The following is a 21,224-nucleotide window of genomic DNA, read 5'->3' as shown; positions in this document are numbered from 1 at the left end:
AGAATTTCTCATCATAACCAGTAAAGTTTCCTCTTCACCCAGAGAGGCTATAGTAATTTCATTATTTCACATACATAATAAAACCCGCAATATTTTGTCTTCAACTTTTTCCAAAATTTCAGCCAATATGGTTTTAGTAGCTGGGGCAGATCACATCATTATTATGCAATCATAAGCTTCTCAGATAAAGAAGTTTTTATATTTCTGTGTGCAATTTTTATTGAGACTCTGTCATCCTGCAGCAGACTTTGAAAGATATTATGCAATGAAAGAACCATGTCTTTATTTCATTGGTTACATTAACTATAAGTTCAGTTCAGTCACTTAGTCGTGTCCGACTTTTTGTGACCCCATCGACTGCAATACACCAGGCTTCCCTGTCCATCACCAACTCCCAGAGCTTACTCAAACTCACGTCCATTGGATCGGTGATGCCATCCAACTATTTCATCCTCTGTCGTTCCCTTCTCCTCCTGCCTTCAGTCTTTCCCAGTATGAGGGTCTTTTCCAGTGAGTCAATTCTTTGCATCAGGTGGCCAAAGGACTGGAGTTTCAGGTTCAGCATCAGTGCTTCCAGATGAATATTCAGGAGTGATTTCCTTTAGGATTGACTGGTTGGGTCTTCTTGCCATCCAAGAGACTCAAGAGTTCTCCAACACCACAGTTCAAAAGCATCAACATTAACTATGAACAACTTAAAACTTATGGGTAGTTTGTTTTGATTCACAGAAAGAGGAGGCTGAGGAGGACAGGACAACTGTAGTTGATTATGTTATTGTAGCTATGTGAGAATTGCCCTTATTCTTAGAAAACAAAAGCTGAGGTATGAAGTTTCATGATATTGGCACCTCACTTTCAAATGGTTCAGGGAAAAAATAGTTAACTCAGTACTGAAGTATACAGTCTGTAAAAATAGGTGTATTGGGGCTTTTTTTTTTTTTTCATGTGTATAAGGTATATTTCACTATATGATAATATGGCATTTGTAATGAAGAACCACATATGATATAGTCCATGTTCACATAATGTCTCCGTAATTCTATCTTGATTGGCCAGGTCAGAAGAGGGGGAAGTAGAGGTATCTGCTCTCCATGGTGAAACTCCCAAATCCAGTTCAGTTAAGTTCAGTTCAGTCGCTCAGTCATATCCAACTCTTTGTGACCCCATGGACCAGTAAAGAATCCAAAAACAAACTTAAAGGAAGAAAAAAATAAAAGCGAAGAGAAGGGAAAAGAAAGAATAGGAGGCTAGTGGGAGCAAACTCCAGGACCATTTCCCTAGGATTCTCTGCCAGTTTCCCCATCTCTGTCAGAGTCTCCCAACTGCCTTCTAATACTTCTAATACTGCCTATCTAATCCTGAACTCTAGATTCTGATTTCCCTTAGCATTTTCAAAGTGGGTCTCTATTTATAATTTTGTGAACTATTGAGAAAATAAGCTTCAGCAATTGAAATTTGTAGGAATTATGCCAGTTCATATAATGAAAGATGGTTGAACAACATGTGGCTGTGGGTTGATAAGAGCTTTGGGTTGGCTCTAAGCCCAGCTTGGCATTTGCTACCTGAGAAAGCTTGGGACAAGTGACTCAAGCCCTCTGGGCCTCTGATTTCTGATCTATAAAATGGGGTGATAATACCTCCTTTAAAAGCGTTGTTTTAAGAAGAATTGAAACGATGTCAGTAAAGCATCCATTATTGTACTTGCACAGGGATACGCTTGATAAATGTGAGTCCCCCATCTCTACTGCCTCTCTGCTCCTTTCTTTCACTTTCACTTCCTTTGCCTCTCCACCCCTTCTTGTGTCTTTCCTGCCTTCCCTACACAGAGGAAAAGAGTGGCAGGCTTGGTGTGGGAGACCAACACACAAACCAGGCCCTTGCTGTTCACTTGCAGACCCGTGGTCCACGTTTTATGTGCTGCTTCAGATTCTTTTTGCCTGACCTGTGTCAGGCCCTTGGCCATGTTCTTGGGCATTCTGGACACTTCTGCAACTCCACCTCAGTTTCTGCCACTACTGTGTCATCTTAAGGCATCTCCAGGTGGCTCTCTCTCCCATGGAGGAAGCACTGGGGTCCAGAACTGCGTCCACTGCACTCAGCACCGCAGGAGCTGTAAGACCCATAGATGCGTCCCCTTCCCTCACTGCTTCCAAATCTGAAGAAGGTCCACCTAACAGGACAGAGACTCCGACTGCCCCAGTAGCCGCCTAGAGGCGTCAGGTGATGTCACTTCCTGTGAGCAAACATTGATCGTGGGAAGCAGAAAATAGAGTAGCAGGAGTGTATACATTTTTCTCCTTTCTTTGCTCCAATAAACAGTCTGAGAAGTCCAGAGATCTGATGAGGCTGAGGTGTGCTCCATGAGGCAGTGTCCTGTCCAGTGGTGCATAACCTCAGTGGGGGAGGTGCTTTTCCATGCTCCCATGTCTCCATTCCATTTTCCTCTCACTCCTGCTTCCCTGGGATTCTGTCTCCCAATAAAATATTAGCACTTGAGCCTTGCTTAGCTTTCAGGGTTCAAGAGAACCTGAGCTACGGACCTGTGTTCTACATTTTCCAGGCTCTCTTTCCAGTGTCTTCTCCATAGGGTTGGAAGAGTGGGAGGACCTAATGGGAGACGGAAAAGCCAGAGAGAAGAGAAGCCTCGTATTGAGGCATCTCCTCCCTCCAGCTCTGGCCGCGTCTCAGGTAGTATCTACGACCTTCCTTGTGTCGCTTTGGCCCTGTGGTGGGAGTAATTCCTGCCGCTGCTCATCTCTGAGTTGCATCAGTGCCCCCTCTTACGTTTATAACCAGTTTTCTTTTTTTTTGTTGTTTATAATGTAAAACTCCCTCTGTTGAACCACCTAATGTGGGTCCTTTCTTTGCTGACTGTACCCATAAAACACAACAATGAAAGTTTGATTTTATTCACCTCTGTTTGCGGTATGACTGAAATCAATTTCTCCTTCCTAAAATATTATATTTGTAAAATATTTCTATTTCTAAGAATCAATAGCATAAGAAAACTAGACTTCTAGCTACTTCAAAGGAAATTACCATAAGAAAGCTTTATGGGTTACCATAAAACAAGTTAAATGACTATTTCAGCATTTGAAGTGACATTTGACATTTAAAATGAATAATCCTTTCCCAAAGGTTATGCTTCTCAGTTAATACAAGTGCAAGCCCTACCATCACCTTTTACGCTGCTTCTTTCCAGTCTCTGCAGTGGCTACTGAGAGACCTCGTTCTGCATCCTGAATCTGCTAGGTGGCAAATTGACAATGGAAGAATATAAATGCTATTACTTGGCAAATGGGATTCGAATATCATTTGTTTCTGTACCTCCCATGGTGCTTATTGGAAACAAACAAACATCCCCCCTCTCCTCCACTCCAGATGCTATTGAGAACGGGCATACTTTCATCCTGCAGGGTACATGGTATTACAAAAATTGGACCCCAAGAGATTTTCATTTATAGCTAGTGCTCTGTAGTGACTCAGCAATGATTTCTGGGATCTCTTTTGATAACACTGCATGGGTGTAATGCAAATGTAACGCCAGAAATACTTGAGCATCAAGCTAAGCAATGCATGCAGACAGCCTTTCCTCTGAACTGGGGCCTGGGGGAAGGGTCTATCTCTGGAGCATACAAATGGGACTACACATGGCAATGTGAGCTCCCATTCACGGCCTGCCAGCAGTCAGAGTAACAGGAGGGAATTCTAAAAGGGAGCTGGAGTGCAGAGCATCTTCAGAATGATTTGTTTTCTCTTGCCAGGGTTTTGCTTATTTGTTTGCTTTTGTTATATTCTGAAAAACCAAGCTTTGTAGTCCCATAAACTTTTTTCATAGTAGTTTTCTACACTAAAGATGAAGTTCTGTCACCCAGGCTGAGAAGGAGGTCTGAGATGAACATGTGACCTCCTGTAGGTCATCAGTCCACCATCAGTGAAGCTGCTCAGTCATATCTGACTCTGCGATCCCATGGACTGTAGCCTACCAGGCTCCTCCATCCATGGAATTTTCCAGGCAAGAGTACTGGAGTGGGTTGCCATTTCCTTCTCCAGGGGATCTTCCCAACCCAGGTCTCCTGCATTGCTGGCAGACCCTATTTACCGTCTGAGCTACCAGGGAAGAAGAGCATAAAACCCAGGACTTCTGGGTTGTTCCAACCATGAGACTAGGTCACAGAGGTCCTGGTTTTCCCAACCATCCAGAGAAGAGGACGAACCCAGAATCCTGTGGTCTGACATCCTGTGGCAAGAATCAAGGGCAAGTTTTAGGTTTCTCTCGATTTCAGAGGATATATTCCTAATACCACCAGAGAGCCTCATGTGGAAAATTCCACCTGCATAAGAGTCAGAAGTGGATTGTTGGGGAGAATCTGCACTGACCTATGGCCCACACGCACTGGTTTGGTTGGAGCCACTCTAACTCTACTGACATGCTTCTACAATGGGTGGAAACCAGTGGTGTCTCCAAGCCTACTGATTGCCTCATACTACCCTATTCAGGTAGGAATCCTCACCTAAATCTTCCCACGATACAACAACTCAAGGATTAACCACGGACATGGCAGGCGACCTCCAGCACCCTGTCATAGCGCTAAAATAGAGTTCATTCTGATTGGCTAGTTCCTGTCATAGCATTAAAATAGAGTTCATTCTGATTGGCTGGTTGTCATGACAATTATTGTTGTTGTCCAGTTGCTCAGTTGCATCTGACTCCTTGCGACCCCATGGACTGCAGCATGCCAGGCTTCCCTCTCCTTCACTATCTTCCGGAGTTTGTTCAAATTCATGTTTTTTAAGTCGATGATGCCATCCAACCATCTCATCCTCTGTTGCCCATCTTCTCCTCCTGCCCTCAATCTTTCCCAGCATCAGGGTCTTTTCCAATGACAATTATTAAATTTTTTAATATCACATCTGCAGAGAAGGTGCTGACGTTTGAAACTAGAGTGAGTTGCCTCAGGAGTTCTTTACGTACTCAAAGTGACTGATTCCCTTGAGAGTTTGAGTCCACCTGCACAGCTCTTCTTAGATGTTATAGGTCCCAGATCCTCCACCTTCTTTGATCAATAGGGATAAAGTGGTGGATCCAGCAGCTGCAGCAACACTATTAGACTCTCGCTCTAAAGACCCCTGAGTATACTTCTCAGGGTGAATTCCATGAATGGCATAGCAGCATGAGGGCATGGTGGGAGAGCACGTGCCTCCCACAGTATCCATACAGCCCCAGCTGTGCTTTGTGACATTTACGTGACAGTCCTGTCTATTCCCAGAGATGAATCACAGAAAATTAGAGACGAGAAAGACCTATTAGGTCAATTAATCCACACTTCTGCCAGTTCACAATCACCCCTCTATGCTCCATTTCCTACTGCATCAGCCAGTTAGGTTTTTAAATAGCATGGGATACAGAGCGTGCTCTTTCCATGCCTTCTACCCTAAGACTCCTCTCTACCTCCGTTCAGTCAAATGCCCAATATAGGATGTTTATTTACTCTAGTTTTAAATACACAGTGATATCAGTTACTCCCTTGCCCCAACCTGGAAAGTTTCTGGGAATAATTAGAAAGTGAGGACTCTCTTTTGGTTGGAAAATAGTTTCAGGAAAATGAAAGAACTTGGTAGAGAAAAGAGAAGTGGTAAGCAGTGCTCCTGTGTTACCTCATTTCAACTTCTTTTATTTTAGTTTTACACTTATTTGCCATTGCTCAGCTTCTGCTTTCTTCAATAATAGCTAGAACTATGACTAAGCAGTATCATTGGCTTTGGCTTCCAAGCTTGCTTCTGTTTCAATTTTTAATTTGATTATTCATATCCCCTTGCTTTCTATATTGTATTTAAGATCACAGCTCATCATTGCAATGCAAATAAAGACTGTTTTAAATATCCCAATGGTTTTCCTATTTCATTTTCCAATCTTGGTTTGTCTTCTCAATTTTTGCTAAACACAACAGAAACAATAAGCCTAGCACACCCTTTCTTGTTAAAGAAAAATGTATTTCTCTTCACTTATGCACAGGCAAGAGGTCGCCTCAAGGACACTGTCCAAGAATGCATCGGTGATTGGCTTACCTTGATTTGACCCTTTAAGCAAGGCTCACTGCATACAGACCGTACCATTCCACTCTTGTTCATTTGGATTTTGTAATCATCGATGTTCAAGACCCCTTCATGCCAAGTTCCAACGTGTACATAGTCATAGCGATTGGCTTCTGTGTACTGCAGATTCATAATATCATACCTACAAAGAAAACAACATGTGTGTCTCGGAGCATATGGACATGATGTAGAAACTAAAGGAATTTGGTAAATAATAATAGAGAGAAGAGAAATAAAAGTTAGAAACACCCCATGTCCTAACATGAGCTACTGTCAATATTTTAGTTCATTTAGTTTAGCTATGTGTCCTGTGATTTTCCAAAATGTGTATTCCATTCTTCAGCCTCTGTATCATCCATGTTTATTAAAGAACATATTATTCTTGTACTTTTCTTTCTGTGTATTCTTGAAAATAATTCTGTGTGTGCTGGGTTGATCACCATATCCTTCAAATCATTCACCAGATTATTCTTTGATCAAGTAACAATTCCTCAGAACATTAATTTTTAGCTTAAATACTTTTATTCCAAATTTCTTTTTCACATTCATTTGCTACTTTAATTACACTGGATTAAAAGAGGTGAGTCTTATCAAGTCTGGGGTCTTACCTATTTTTGGTGCTAATAGAGCTAGAAATATGAGAAATGCATCTTTAATTAGCAAGGTTGTTGAGGATTTAACATTTTGAGCATTGACATTTAAACTGGTCTCTTCCTTGATTAGGACAAACATTTCTGAATCCAAATAATCGGTGTCAGCTATTTCAGTTATTTGAATGTTGCGATGCTACACAGCGGTAACGTCTACATTTAGAAATCTTCTGTGTGTGTTCTGGGGGCCAGATTCATTGTTTCCCAGTGACGGAAGTAGAGAGTATTTTCCAGTTTGATGGAAAAAGCACAAGATTTGATGTTAGAATGTATAAGCTGAAACCTCTTTTCTAATATTTTACCAGTAGATTGCATGACTTTGGAATGTCAGTAAACTCTTTAAGGCTCATGGGCTTCTTGTGGGAATTTACTTACATAGAATAGGTTAAAAAAAAAAAACTGCTTCACAATTGAGAGAAATGTATATAAAAGACAATATCACTATATCATATTCACATTTGTAGTACTATTATTATTATTTCTATGCTAAAATACTCTTGTTATTTCCATTCTATAAGAAAGTGGAAACATCTTTGTGTTGTCACAGCAATTTCCCTTTCTCATCTCTCTTCCTCCTCCCCCCTATGTCCCTATCTATGTCATGTCATCCTGGAATTCTATCCCTACAAACCTGATTCAGACTCAAAATCCTCCTCAGCCCAACAACCCAGGAAGCTACTACCGGTCAGCCTTGGTTGTCATCTGAAATCTATTGGCTCTATCTGGCTTAGTTCTTTATTTTGTCACTGTTTAGTCACTAATTCGTGTTGGCCTCTTTTGCGACCCCATGGACTGTAGACTGTCAGGCTCCTCTATTCATTGGATTCTCCAGGCAAGTGTGTTGGAGTGGGTTGTCATTTCTTTCTCAAGGGGATCTTCTCAACCCAGGGATCGAATCTTCATCTCCTGCTTGGCAAGCAAATTCTTTACCATTGAACCACCGGTTCTTTATCTAGACAACTAATATATTTTCATAGCTTTGCTGCCTGTTTTTAATAATGTGCAAATGTATCCTGTTACCCAGAGGGGTGCTAGTGTCTTCTCCACAACCAGATTCTGGCAGTTTCTATAATAGCAACCCCTTAAAGGAAAAGGGGATTCTAGGGGAGTAAAGAAAGTCTTTGCTCCACTTTTCCAGATGAACAAAACTTACCTGGAGTAAGAAGAGAGAATGGCCACCTGGAGGGCCTTATTCATGTCTCTGCTTTCTGATTTTTGGTAATAGAGGGTTCTCATTCCTCTGGTTTCTGAGACAAACCAGAATGTTCTCAGAGTAGCTCTCTGACTGATAACCACATGGGTATTAACTGCAGGCTGACAGCTCGCACTCATCCGGCTGATCAATGATACTAATCTATACCTCCAATATTTTTCCATTTTTTACACTCCTTATGGTAGGTAGCTGGGTTGGTAAAGAATATGCCTGCAGTGTAGGAGACCTGGGTTCTAATCCTGGGTCAGGAAGATCCCCTGCAGAAGGAAATGGCCACCCACTCCAGTACTCTTGCCTGGGAAATCCCATAGACAGAGGAGCCTGGTGGGCTACAGTCCATGGGGTTGCAAGAGTCAGATGTGATTTGAGTGACTAAACCATCTAAACCACCAACCATGATTACAGAGCCTACTGTGAGTGCTTTATAAGAGTAGTTTCCTTTTTCATTTCCTTTCATCTTTATGTTTTACTCCATATTACATTGTTAAATCTCTTTATATACGTTCAATGAAGGCTTAGGTGTAATGCTAGCTTTAGAATATCTTTTTCCTATAAATCGGTTGCTTAAAACTTATATTTCACCTTTCCCATTTCAATGGAAGAAGTCAGTTCACACTTTATTAGCATTTAGAAACTGAAAAATTCACAATATCTTGGCATGAAAACATATTTTGAAAAAGTCCCCAAAACTATAGGAAAAAAAATAAACGATGATACCAAGGGGAAAATACTGACGTACTAAAAAGAGGCCTTCCCCTGGGCAGTGTGTGTTAATGAACACTGCTCCTTTCTCTTGGCCCCACAGTCCCTTTTCAGCATGTTGGTGGTTATTTAGAATATCCTTATGCTGTAAATTACAAGTTTGTAGCATCCTTTCAATGCATTCAATTTCTGTTTCATGATGATTAACTAAAATAATTACAAGAGGGACCAAAAGCATGAATGGTGGTGTGACAGGAGATAGAAACAGAGGGAAGTGGTTGAAACAGAAATTGAACACAGATTAAGCTGACCAGTTTCAGACATGAGGAAATGATCCTTGAAAAGGAACCCAGGGGGAAACTCATGATTTAAACACTTAATTAAAAATGAAGGAGAAACAAACTAAAATTGTGGGTCTATATTTTAGATGATTTACAAATAGAGAGAGGAGGTGGAAATTTATATCTCTGCAGTGGGGTAAATATACCAAGCCCTGTCCTAGGCACATTATGTATGTTATAGAATCATGAAGGAAGGTTTCCATCCCCAATCCAATCCTTTACAGAGCTGGTTTGAAGTAGAAGCCAGGATTACAACCATGGGTTTAAAGGTGGGTGGGAGGAGGTGGTCAGTGTTCTGCATCTTAGACCCACTTGTGCCATCTGGCACCACTTCTTAAGGTGCTCAGCTCCTGGATGCCTTCCACATGCCCAGCCCCTGCATCACTCCATCCTTCTCACTCTCATCTCCACCTAAAGTTGTTCCCACCTAACTAGCAGCTTGGAAGGAATCTGATACATCCATGACTTTAATTGCTATTACTTATATCATTTATCCTTCCTGGAGCTGTTGGATTTTAGCAGGGAGAATCCACTGAGGCCCCACAAGGCATTCGCTAAATGTAGAACTTTAAGCTTCCGTGAAAGGAAAGGGTATGTGGAGAATTATTTAGGGTCAAATAGTCTCTTACAGTCCCTTTGAAATGACATTAAGAAAGTTGTCAGCGACTTTGCCTAATTTTCAGTTCAGTTCAGTTGCTCAGTCATGTCTGACTCTTTGCAACCCCATGAATCACAGCACGCCAGGCCTCCCTGTCCATCACCAACTCCAGGAGTTCACCCAAACTCATGTGCATCCAGTCGATGATGCCATCCAGCCATCTCATCCTCTGTCGTCCCCTTCTCCTCCTGCTCCCAATCCCTCCCAGCACCAGGGTCTTTTCCAATGAGTCAACTCTTCACATGAGGTGGCCAAAGTATTGGAGTTTCAGCCTCAGCATCAGTCCTTCCAATGAAGTAGCTAAAAGGCAATGTGATGTGGCAAAAAGATTACAAGTTTCAGAATCAAACGGCACTGCCTCTACCAGCTACTCTGTGGGTGACTTTAGGGGAGTTTCTTAGTTTCCCTGACACTCAGCTTTATCATCTGTAAAAGAAGATAATAATACGCCTGTGGCAATGAGGATTAAATGATTTGCTGTTCCATTTTATCACAACATATGCTTTTCTAAAATCTCCCATTCTGCAAGCTTTCATACTGAAAGATAACAGGGCTTATGAAGAAAAAAGAGAGAGAGATTGTGGGCATTCTGTGCAGCAGCCAGACTGAGGGCCTTTTTTCTTTCCTGTTGTCGGTTTTAATTTTTATCCCACTATTCTGATCATCCTTTGCCTAAGAAAATCCCTATGAATGAACACAACTACTCTTTATACTGATATCATCTTCTATATACCAATTACATAGGGACTAACTGGTGTTATAAAAGCAAGTACTGCAGAGGAGACAGTATATAAAATGACTTAAGGGAAAAAAATATATACATATATACATTTAGTTAGATTTAATTTTCCTTTTCCTCTTGATTAATTCTTTGGAAGCCATAGAGACTCAATACGAGGCAGAAAATTCTTTTCTTTCTTGTTCCAAGAAACTTGTTAGTGGGAACATAAGGTAGCCTGAGAAAAAGGGACACATATGGTTCTCTTCATATATTAAGCTCTTTGAGCAGATAAGATTAAAATATTCCACAAGCAGTATGGCATTGGGATTGGTCAATCAGAACATGCTGACCAGATGCTGGCAGTGCCAGGGAGGGTTCTGCTGTTCGGGTATACTCACTCTGGTTTCTTGGGCTTGCAGGAAGGGGCCGGGCCTTCTGGGGGAAGACCAAAGATGATAGTGGAGAGTGTTTTATAATGCCATTTCCATCTAACATTAGCCCCATCTTTTTAGCTATCTAATTGTATCTACCCTCATGACACCCAGAAAACATGTGACCAAAAGGAGGCAGAGTGGCCATCTGTCTGGCTTAGAGAGGATCACAAGGTTCTTTGGATCCATTACAGAAAGGTCTGCTTTACCTTCCAGGAGCATCCCCTTTCTCATCAAACCACACCTCCTCTCCAGACACACCGATGAACGTGGACTTGATGAGGAATTCCAGGAGTTTGCTGCCATCGATGGGCTTCATGGCGTCGCAGAGGCCCACGTGGCCAGGGCAGAGGGCCTGATGCATGTTCTGTAGCCCGTGCGCCATGGCATAGATGGCATTGATGACAAATCCCATCTTACTGTCCTGGACATAGTTCTCTTCTAAGCTTTCATTGCCTGTAACATAAAAACAGATTACTTCCAAGGTTGCAGTCATGAAGTCTAAACCTGCATGTTTAATTCTCAAATGCTTTTCAGGCTCTCAGAAGAAGGGAAAGCCAAACATACCTGTCTAAGCTTTGTATTTGTGACTAGCTCTAGAGAGATAGTATATTTTATCTTCAAATAGTTTATTCAATTTTGTTTTCTGAATTCAATAATGGCTTTATAACATATAAAACAAACACCATAGAGGTAAAAAAAAGAACATTCTCATATTGCAAGGAAATCCTTAAGGAGCAATGAAAATAACTCTTATTTCCTCTGGGTTCACAGAGATTTATATTAAAAGTCTCCCTATATCACAGTCCCTCCTACATCACAGTATCTTTTGTGACAATCCTCAATCCATCATAAATCAGTTTGTGCGTTATCTAAACCTCAATATTTTCTTTTGATGATTCCACTAATTTTATCATCTCTAAGATCACAAAAACCAACAGTGAAATGAACTGGTTAGTATGAATTTCTTCTTATATATGATTTGCTATACAGAAATATTTGAATAAGATTTTCTAGTTATGGAGATCCAACCAGTCCATTCTAAAGGAGATCAGTCCTGGGTGTTCTTTGGAAGGAATGATGCTAAAGCTGAAACTCCAATACTTTGGCCACCTCATGCGAAGAGTTGACCCATTGGAGAAGATTCTGATGCTGGGAGGGATTGTGGGCAGGAGGAGAAGGGGACGACAGAGGATGAGATGGCTGGATGGCGTCACCGACTCAATGGACATGAGTTTGAGTGAATTCTGGGAGTTGGTGATGGACAGGGAGCCTTGGCGTGCTGTAATTCATGGAGTCACAAAGAGTTGGATACAACTGAGTGACTGAACTGAACTGAACTGAACTGAATTATCAGAAACTCAGGCAAAATGCTTCTTGGTGGAAGAGTCACACTACATCTTTAATCTAAACATTTAGTTTTATCTCTGAATTTCAAAAACTCTGCCATTATTCTCACCCATGTCACAGATGACAGCCTAAATAGGTCATTAGACTCTAAAGTGCCTGGGCTGGATAATAGCAGAATATTTTAGGAACTCAGAGAACTTGAAATGTTTAAAAGAAATGGTAAAGAGTTTTGACTTTGATGTTGAGCTTGAGATTAAACAAGACATTTATAAAGAGTTCTAAGACTAATCTTTTTAGGTACACTTGAAAATGTAAAACATATACATTTGTACCTATCCTGTGAGTGAGATTTGAAATACCCAGGCCAGGTTGAGGGGGGAAAAATTCAATTTTAACTCATCTTCCAGTGTTGCTTAATGGGAAATTGTTAAAAGTGTGATTTTCTAGTTTTCCTAATTGAAAGAACTAGGAGCAAGAGAGGCAGAAAGGGCATTTTAGAATCAAACTGTGCAGAATAAGTATAGAAGTTATATAAAGCAGAAAACAAACATCCTCCCTCCAAAAACTAAAAAGCCATTGAAATAAGGTGATTATTTATGTCACCCAGAACCCCTGGATCTTAAATGTTAGTTTGCTTTTCTGTATATTATATCAAAATATAAAAGATAAATTAATACCATATATCTGATAAGTTTTAAATGGGCCTTTAAAGACTGTTCGAAACCTCCAAGTGTTAGAGTTAAATGTTTAAGCTGTTAGAATTGGAGAAATTACCAGCAGTTAAAGAAGAAGAAAAAAAAAGACAAAAATTAGATGACAAAATAGCCTTCAATGTAAGAGTCACTTAAAGAGTTCTAGCAACTATTAACTGAGAAGGCAATGGCACCCCTCTCCAGTACCCTTGCCTGGAAAAGCCCATGGACGGAGGAGCCTGGTGGGCTGCAGTCCATGGGGTCACTAAGAGTTGGACACAACTGATTGACTTTACTTTCACTTTTCACTTTCATGCATTGGAGAAGGAAATGGCAATCCACTCCAGTGTTCTTGCCTGGAGAATCCCAGGGATGGGGGAGCCTGGTGGGCTGCCATCTCTGGGGTCGCACAGAGTCAGACACGACTGAAGTGACTTAGCAGCAGCAGCAGCAACTATTAAAGGAAAGTTCTACTAAAACCATCCAGTTGAAGTGGCTGCTATTAAAGTCAACCCTGGGAGCAAACTATAAGAAAATATGTGTTCTTTACCAATTGGAAAGTTTTCTACTGGGGACAAACCTTATGACCACTGAGTTTGCTGTTTTGTTTGTTTTGATAACTACTATTAAGATGTATATAATGCACCTTTAACAATAATCATCATGTCAAAACAACCTGTATCTACTTACTAATGTTATGAGTAAGGTGAGTGAAATCACTCAGTCATGTCCAACTCTTTGCAACCCCATGGACTGTAGCCTACCAGGTTCCTCTGTCCATGGAATTTTCCAGGCAAGAGTACTGGAGTGGGGTGCCATTTCTTTCTCCAGGGGATCATCCTGATCCAGGGATCGAACCCAGGTCTCCTGTATTGGCAGGCAGGTTCTTTACCACTAGCTCCACTCCAATTAAGATGAAAAAGCCCATCCTGTCAGTATTTATCATACAGAGAACCAGGAGACTAAGCACATGTCTTCAGGGAATATTTGTTATGCCAACCCTTTTCCAAATAAATACAACCAGCTGTGTGCTTGGGTAAATCGAAAGTGACACATGTATTCCCTACCACCAGTCCAGTCGGTCTGCACTTGAAGGTGATGTGCCTGCTGTCAGTAAGAAGTCTCTTTCCAGCTTCTACCCCAGCTCAGAATGAACCAGCATTTAGAAACGTTTGGCATTGAGTTAGAAAAATCACATGGCCTTTATGGGACCATTTTCTTTGCCATAGCAATGGTCCCAGATGATGTTGCAAGACTTCATCAACAAACAAACAGAATATGTGACAGGTTTTCCTGCTGTCCAAAGATCCTCTATTTTCATGACCAGTGAATACAGAATCCAAACTGATAATATTGTCACTTAGTGGGAAGGCGAAAACACTCTGACTCCCGGGAGTTTAGTGCCTTTTTAATAACACTAGTCTCAGAGTTATTAGTGAGAAGGGGATTTTATGATTCATTTTCTGTGGTGCGTTAACTATTACAGGCCACTAGGGTATCATTAAACCATTACTTTTTCTAATATACTAAATGGAATCAAATAATCGTGGTTGATTGTGTTTATTTACCTTCAAAAGAATACCTGCCTAACTACTTCACAGTGGAATGTGAAAATAGCTACCTTGATTCGAAATAGTAATCTTGTTCTTATTGCAAGAACACAACAAGGGCTATAAATTGCTGCCTGAGTGCCGCAGCACACAGAGCCTCCACAGGAGAAGAAACAGACTGTATACTCCCTGAAAACAGGAAATGCACGGCGGTGGGACAAAGGCTTGGCTATTCTATCTCTGCCTAATTTAGGATGGCTACCCAGCAGAGTGGTATAGCAGAAACAGCTCTGGGCTATGCACTTAAACACCTGGAACCTAGTGAAAAGGAGCAGGACCCTGTGAGGCTCTCCCAGGTAGAAATCCTTTGTGTGTCCCCAGTTTCTTGTTTTGGGCTTCCCTGGTTGCTGAGATGGTAAAGAATCTGCTTGCAACGCCGGAGACCTGGGTTTGATCCCTGGGTGGGGAAGATCCCCTGGAGGAGGGCATGGTAACCCACTCCAGTATCTTGCCTGGAGAATTTCTATCGACAGAGGAGCCTGGTGGGCTACAGTCCATGGGGTCACAAAGAGTCAGACGGGACTGAGTGACAAGCACAATTTCTTGTTTGTAGGAAATGGGCTTCATTAGGCCTCTTCGACCATCCCGAGTTCCAAAGTGCAGATTCCAACAGTTGCTTATGGGGAAGAGAGGGAATGCAGGAACAGAGACGGAGCAGTCAAAAAACAATAGTACATGTTGATGTATGGCAAAACCAATACAATTTTGTGAAGTAATTAGCCTCCAATTAAAATAAATAAATTTTAAAAAAAAGAAACAATGGTACAGCCAGGGGGCTATACTGATTCTTCCTTAAGGGATGAACATAACGATATCTTCTAGTTCTTTTGTAGGAAGAAAGGCCCTCACCCAGGTGGAGGACAGTAACCTCAGGAGCCCTGGAAACTGTCCTGTAAACCATCCCTGATCAATCAGAGAAAGCCATGCACCTTTCAGTCCTCACCCCAGCTTGACTATAAAACTTCTCCCTGTTGAGCCATTAGGGAGTTCTGGTTTTCTTGAGCATGAGCCACTCATGCTCCTTGCTTGGTCCTGAAACAAATCTCTGCTCTAAACTCTGACATTTCAGTCTGTTTGGCCTCCCTGTGTGTTGAGTACATGAACTTGTGTTCAGTAATACTAGAGGCATTTCTGCTGTAAAATATCAACAATACATGTCCAACAAACTCTGGAACTTGGACAAGGGTCTGGATCTCCTAGAGTCCAGTTTCTTAGAAAGCTAGAGTCTCAGTTTCCTGACCTAAAAAATATCACAAGTGTATTCAGATTATCTTCCTGAAGATGTCTTCCCCCTTCTAAAGTGCCTATGTTTTGCTTCTCCAGTTCTTCCTTTATTGGTACGTAGCAAAGTCCTTTACATATATTATCATTTTTTAATCCTTAAAACTGTATGAGTTTCGGTCTATTATCACCCTTTTACCATTGAGAAGGTTAAAGCACAGATAAGTGAAGTCTCCACTGGGGAGAAATGCCTTCCTTTCTCTTTACTTAATGCTCCTTTGTAAAGAGACTCCTACTGAGCACCACCTCAGACCTCTTGTCCTGCCCAGTGGGAAGGGAGGGATGACTCATCTTTTTGCAGTACAGTGGAAAAGAAATGCATGCTCAGCTCAACCTCTTTCTCTCTCATCTGGAGGATGCCACTTGACAGTTCTCAATGGTTGTGGTTGATTCTCCAGCCTTTGGTAAATATGGGCTATAGCTGTCCAGTTGGTAGGCTGTGCGTGTGTTGGTCTGTCAGTTGTGTCTGACTTTGTGACGCCATGGATTGTTGCCCGCCAGGCTCCTCTGTCCATGGGATTCTCCAGACCAGAATACTGAAGTGGATTGCCATTCCCTTCTCCAGAAGATCTTCCCAACCCAGGGATTGAACTCTGGTCTCCTGCATGGCAGGCAAATTCTTTACTGTGTGAGCTACTGCTTGGTTAATCTATCTAGTACTGCACATATCTTGTCCATGTCCCTAATCCAGTTTAGATTTTTGGTTTTTCTGTTTTTTCTGTTGACTTTTAGAAACTTTTTCAACGAGATATAACTCACATATGGTGCGGAAATTTTTACTATACAGATTAATAAATGTTTACATATGGAGTTGGTGATGGACAGGGAAGCCTGGCATGCTGCAGTCCATGACGTTGAAAAGAGTCAGACATAACCAGTGACTGAAATGAACTGAACTGACATATGGACATACCCATGTACCTGCTCCCCATATCATGTTATAGAGCATTTCTAGAGGCTTCCATTTACTTACAGCTTCCTTAATTTATCCCAGCAATGTTCTATGATTTTTCAGTATGCAGGCATTTGATTTTTATGGCACTCCTACAACTGATTGGATGGCACCACTGACTCAGTCAACATGAGTCTGAGCAAACTCCAGAAGATAGTGAAAGACAAGGAAGCCTAAAATGCTGCAGTCCATGGGATTACAAAGAGTCAGGCATGACTTAGTGACTCAACAACAACTACAATTGGTGTACTTGAAAAATATTTTAATTATTTTGTTGCCTATATAGAGAAATACTATTGATATTAATATTTGTATTTTGCTCTTGTATTCTGCAAGCTCTCCAAATGTACAAATTAATTCTAAATTTTTTAATAAATTCTTTTGAGTTATCTATGTATGCAATCACTTTATTAATAAAGCATATTTTATCTCCATCTGTTTCACTCCTGGGTCTATTCCTTAGTTGGATTCAGATTTGAGAACGAAGCACATTGGCTGGGTCACTGAAATCCCAGGGGTTCTGCATTCAAGGTCACACAGCTACCAAGGACAAAGGCAGTGGTCTTGAGTGCTGGATCTGGTCCCTGCCAAGTGGCACTATGCACACAAGAACAGCCCCATGCAACTGATGGAGCAGTTCTAGAACAGATGAGACATCAGTTAGCAAAAAACATTAGTTTGACTTTAGTTGTTCTAGGTCTTTAGTAACACTGTCCTAGTGTTAATGCCCAAAATGGAAAAACTGAAAATAATTTAAAAGAATGCTAAGCTCCAATGAAGTACTTTTGTTGATGCCCGTTCTTTCCATTGAATTAGTACAACCTTCCCACTATGCATGTAGATCTATTTATGCTGCTTTTTCAAATGGCATTAAATTCCAAATAGAATCAAAGCAAACATTCTTTTTTCTCATCATAACAAGGACGTGTTTGGAGAAATATTAGTAAACATAACTATTCCTGGAGAAAATATTCTTCTGATTTCTTGGCCTTTTATCTCTCTGCTGCCTCTTTTTTTACTGGAGAGCACTAAATATCCAATACATGCTTTGATACAATCTCTATTCAGATTGAAACACAAAGAATTGTAATTGTTTTATATTGTTAACGTATCAAGAAAAGAAAGTGAAATTGATGTTCTTTTAAATGAACTGAGTATCAGATTAACTGAAGGAAAATTAATCAGGTCATTTTTAAAATAATGACTTCAAAGGATGAAAATGCCCTCAATTTTTCTTGAAGGCCTGGGCTGTTAAGTTTTCTTTATGCTTTTTCAGGAAGACTTTGTGGTAAGACAACAGTCCAGCCTTTTTCATGCTTGAGTTTTAAAATTTTGAATATTTTGTTTCCTCTGACTCTATTTTCCTCTTTCTCTAAACATTTTCTCTGTTCCCATAACAGAAAAATATGACCCTTCCATTATTTTCTATCCAATTTACTAAAATGTACATGAATTTCTATGTAGGATTGATAAAAGAAAATAGGGATCATTTACTTGAGTGTGTGTTTTTATCACTGTTATTAGCTGAATTTCTATTACTCAAACCCAACTGATCTTAACATATGTGAACAATACAGACATATTTAAAAATACATCATCACAATCTATTGTTAAGAGAAAAATCTCCCGGTTACATGGCACATAAACAGCAGGCTCCTTGTAAACTGCTGGTAATGTATAGTCAGCCTTCATGTCCCTGAAAATACAATTGCATTTTAGCTAACTCATATTTCACAAGATTATAGTGTTATGTGAAAAACAAATGAGGACAATCCCTGGTGTGTTAAAGTGATGCTGAGGATTAGTCAGTAACATTCAGTTTAACTGTAGGGCTCTTTGTTTGTCTACAGAGAGAAAATAAGGGCAGCCTGTCGTGTGCCTTTGCTTTTATTGATCTGGCACAAAATCATGTCATGGAGTTATAAACCACTCCCTCTGGAGTAACTAATCTTTGCAAGTCTGCAATAAGCATTTGGCAGGTAATCACAGAGATGGAGTATGTTACTGAGAGCTGGCTGCTTTAGCCAATGTGGGAAGTTGGGGTATTGTTAAAATTCATCAGGGGCTAACCCCCTTCTCAGCAACCTGCTGGGTCAGAATCCTTGGCAAGCCTATTCATCTTGGCTTTTTCCAAACTCTAAGGAGGCATAATATGCTCAAAGCTCCACTTAACTTTTTTATGGATGATAGAAACATGCTTTCCTTTACAAATGTAAGGGAATTCCATGATTTAAAGCTATTCGAGTTCTTGTCAACCGTTTGCCCTTTTGTAGTATCTCGAGTTTCATACTGCAGTGTTTAGATTGAGCTAATAAGTCAGGGTGCATTTTGCAGAAATATAAGAACTATTTGCGAAAGTTCTACTTTACCATTTTAGAGTCTAACAGCATCTTCTGGTAATCAATATAGGGTCTTGTTTATCACAAAAACAAAACCTTAAAAGTTACATGGCATTAGCCTTGTAAATCCACTTTTATGATTGACTTCTGGTTAATACAATACAGTCTTTATGACTTGACAAAATGCTGTACATAGAAAGTCTACATATTAAGGATATCTTATACTTCAGCTTCTTTCCTGGAATTCACATGCTGAGTGATAAAATGGAAGCTTGGAATAGAAACCTTCCTTGTTCTGCATAGGTTCTGGTGTTTATTTATTTATTTTTTGAAATATAAATTTATTTTAATTTGAGGTTAATTACTTTACAATATTGTATTGGTTTTGCCATACATCAACATGAACCCACCACAAGTATACATGTGTTCCTCATCCTGAACCCCCCTCTCTCCTCCCTCCCCATACCATCCCTCTGGGTCGTCTGAGGCTCTGGCATTTAAATATAGGCCATAAGGTTTATTAAAGGCCCCTATCACCTACAAATGGGATATACTCTGGATTTCCATATGAGGTTCATTTCTGCAGGGCACTATTAGTTGATATTTTACAGTGACATTTTATCTAGATTTAATGATCCTTTTAGACCACAAGGCTACCTGTTCCAAAGTTGGTTGGGATTTCTGGAATGATATATTGCCTTTTATGTGGTATCTCCCAACAGCATCTCTAGAAAAAACCAAACTCAGAATTCCTAAGGGCTTAATAAGAACTCATGGCTAGTGAGACTTCAGGCAATATCTGTCACAGAATTAAAAGAACAGCTCCTAAGATTAGTGTTGTCAAGGGTCTATGGCTAAAGCACATACAGGATTCAGACTTCATGCAAATCTGCTTCAATGTGTCAATCACTCTGCTCAGGTTGTGAAAGGCATACAGACATAAGAATGCCAAATATAGATTCTGTAACAGGGACTCCCTGAGGGTTCATGGGCTGATCCAAATCTATTAAAATTATATTCAGGAGTAGAATATAAGCACTATATTCTAGTTGGTAAAGTTGTTAGGGTATGGGCTAACAGTTCTGAAATAGCTGTACACACATACCAAGGTTGAGAAAATGAATGAAGAAATGGATGACAGAAGACAGAATCCAAGTTTATTACACCTGGAGTGGGGAAGGTTACTGATAAGCAAAAGGAAAAAGCTAGAATAAATCATGTGCCACTGGAATCAAGGTAAAGGTATCAGTATGAATTTAAATTTAGCTCAGTACATGCACTGATGGGTCAATATAGAAATAACCATGCTTATGATTACATGCAGATTGGTATACATATACTTTCCAGCTCTGTCCTTGGACGCATCAAAGTCCCAATCTTAACAAGCATACCCAGTGCCCAGATTTTGGATTCTAATACCACTCACTAATAAGGAGGATTAGGATGCTTTTGGAGAAATAAACAGTTGTAGGGCTGGGGCAGAAAGTATACAGGATGAGCCTGAAATATTATGCAGTGACAGAAAATAAGGGAGTACTTAAGAAATAAAGCAATAGAGATATGTCAAAGGAACACTAGAGTCAACTGAAAGAACTCCCAATGGCCAAAGCTGAGACAATTTGAGCAAGAAAATCGGTAAAATAGCATTACATTATAAACCAATAATAAAATATAAATATTCTTGAGTCCAAACTGATATAAATAAAGGATTAAATAAAAAATAAATGAGGAAGAGGAAAATCTCCTATATATAATTCCAAACAATTTATGTAGCTACTCTGTCATCAAGAAGCTGGAACATAATTCTGACTCCTTAAGTGTGGGGTACTCTTAGCAATTGGCTTTCAAAGAGTACAGTACAGAAAAAAATAAGATATAGAAACTAAAAACCTAGTATATGCTACCTTTGCCAGGGGATCAATGTTAATATGGTCAGTGATAAATTGATGGGGTGTACTCTTGATACGTTGAATTGAGAAAGACACTTCACCTCTGTGGTCTTCCTCCCAAAACTCATAATCTCAGTCTGACTATGAGAAATACATTAGGCAAACTCTACAAAATATCTGAGAACTGTCAAGAACTGCCAAGATCATCAAGAGCAAGGGAAGTTTGACAATTATCACGTCTGAGAAAAGCCAAAGAGATACAAAAAATAAAAAAATATCCTGGATGGAATCCTGGAATG

The 21,224-nt window shown here is 40.3% G+C and overlaps 1 protein-coding gene across 1 annotated transcript in view; it reads right to left on the bottom strand.

Moving 5' to 3' along the window:
* Nucleotides 1-21,224, bottom strand: part of GRM1 (glutamate metabotropic receptor 1) — a 432,533-nt gene that overhangs the window by 55,325 nt on the left and 355,984 nt on the right. Inside the window, exons 4-5 of the mRNA XM_052645871.1 lie at nt 11,022-11,268; nt 6,070-6,238 (exon numbers count right to left, since the gene is read on the bottom strand). Coding sequence (XP_052501831.1) covers nt 6,070-6,238; nt 11,022-11,268 — 416 coding nt within the window. The remainder of the gene's footprint in view (nt 1-6,069; nt 6,239-11,021; nt 11,269-21,224) is intronic.

The sequence above is a fragment of the Budorcas taxicolor genome, chromosome 9, assembly GCF_023091745.1.
Source record: "Budorcas taxicolor isolate Tak-1 chromosome 9, Takin1.1, whole genome shotgun sequence".
Taxonomy (NCBI): Eukaryota; Metazoa; Chordata; class Mammalia; order Artiodactyla; family Bovidae; genus Budorcas; species Budorcas taxicolor.
This window is presented reverse-complemented; position numbering and strand designations above follow the sequence as displayed.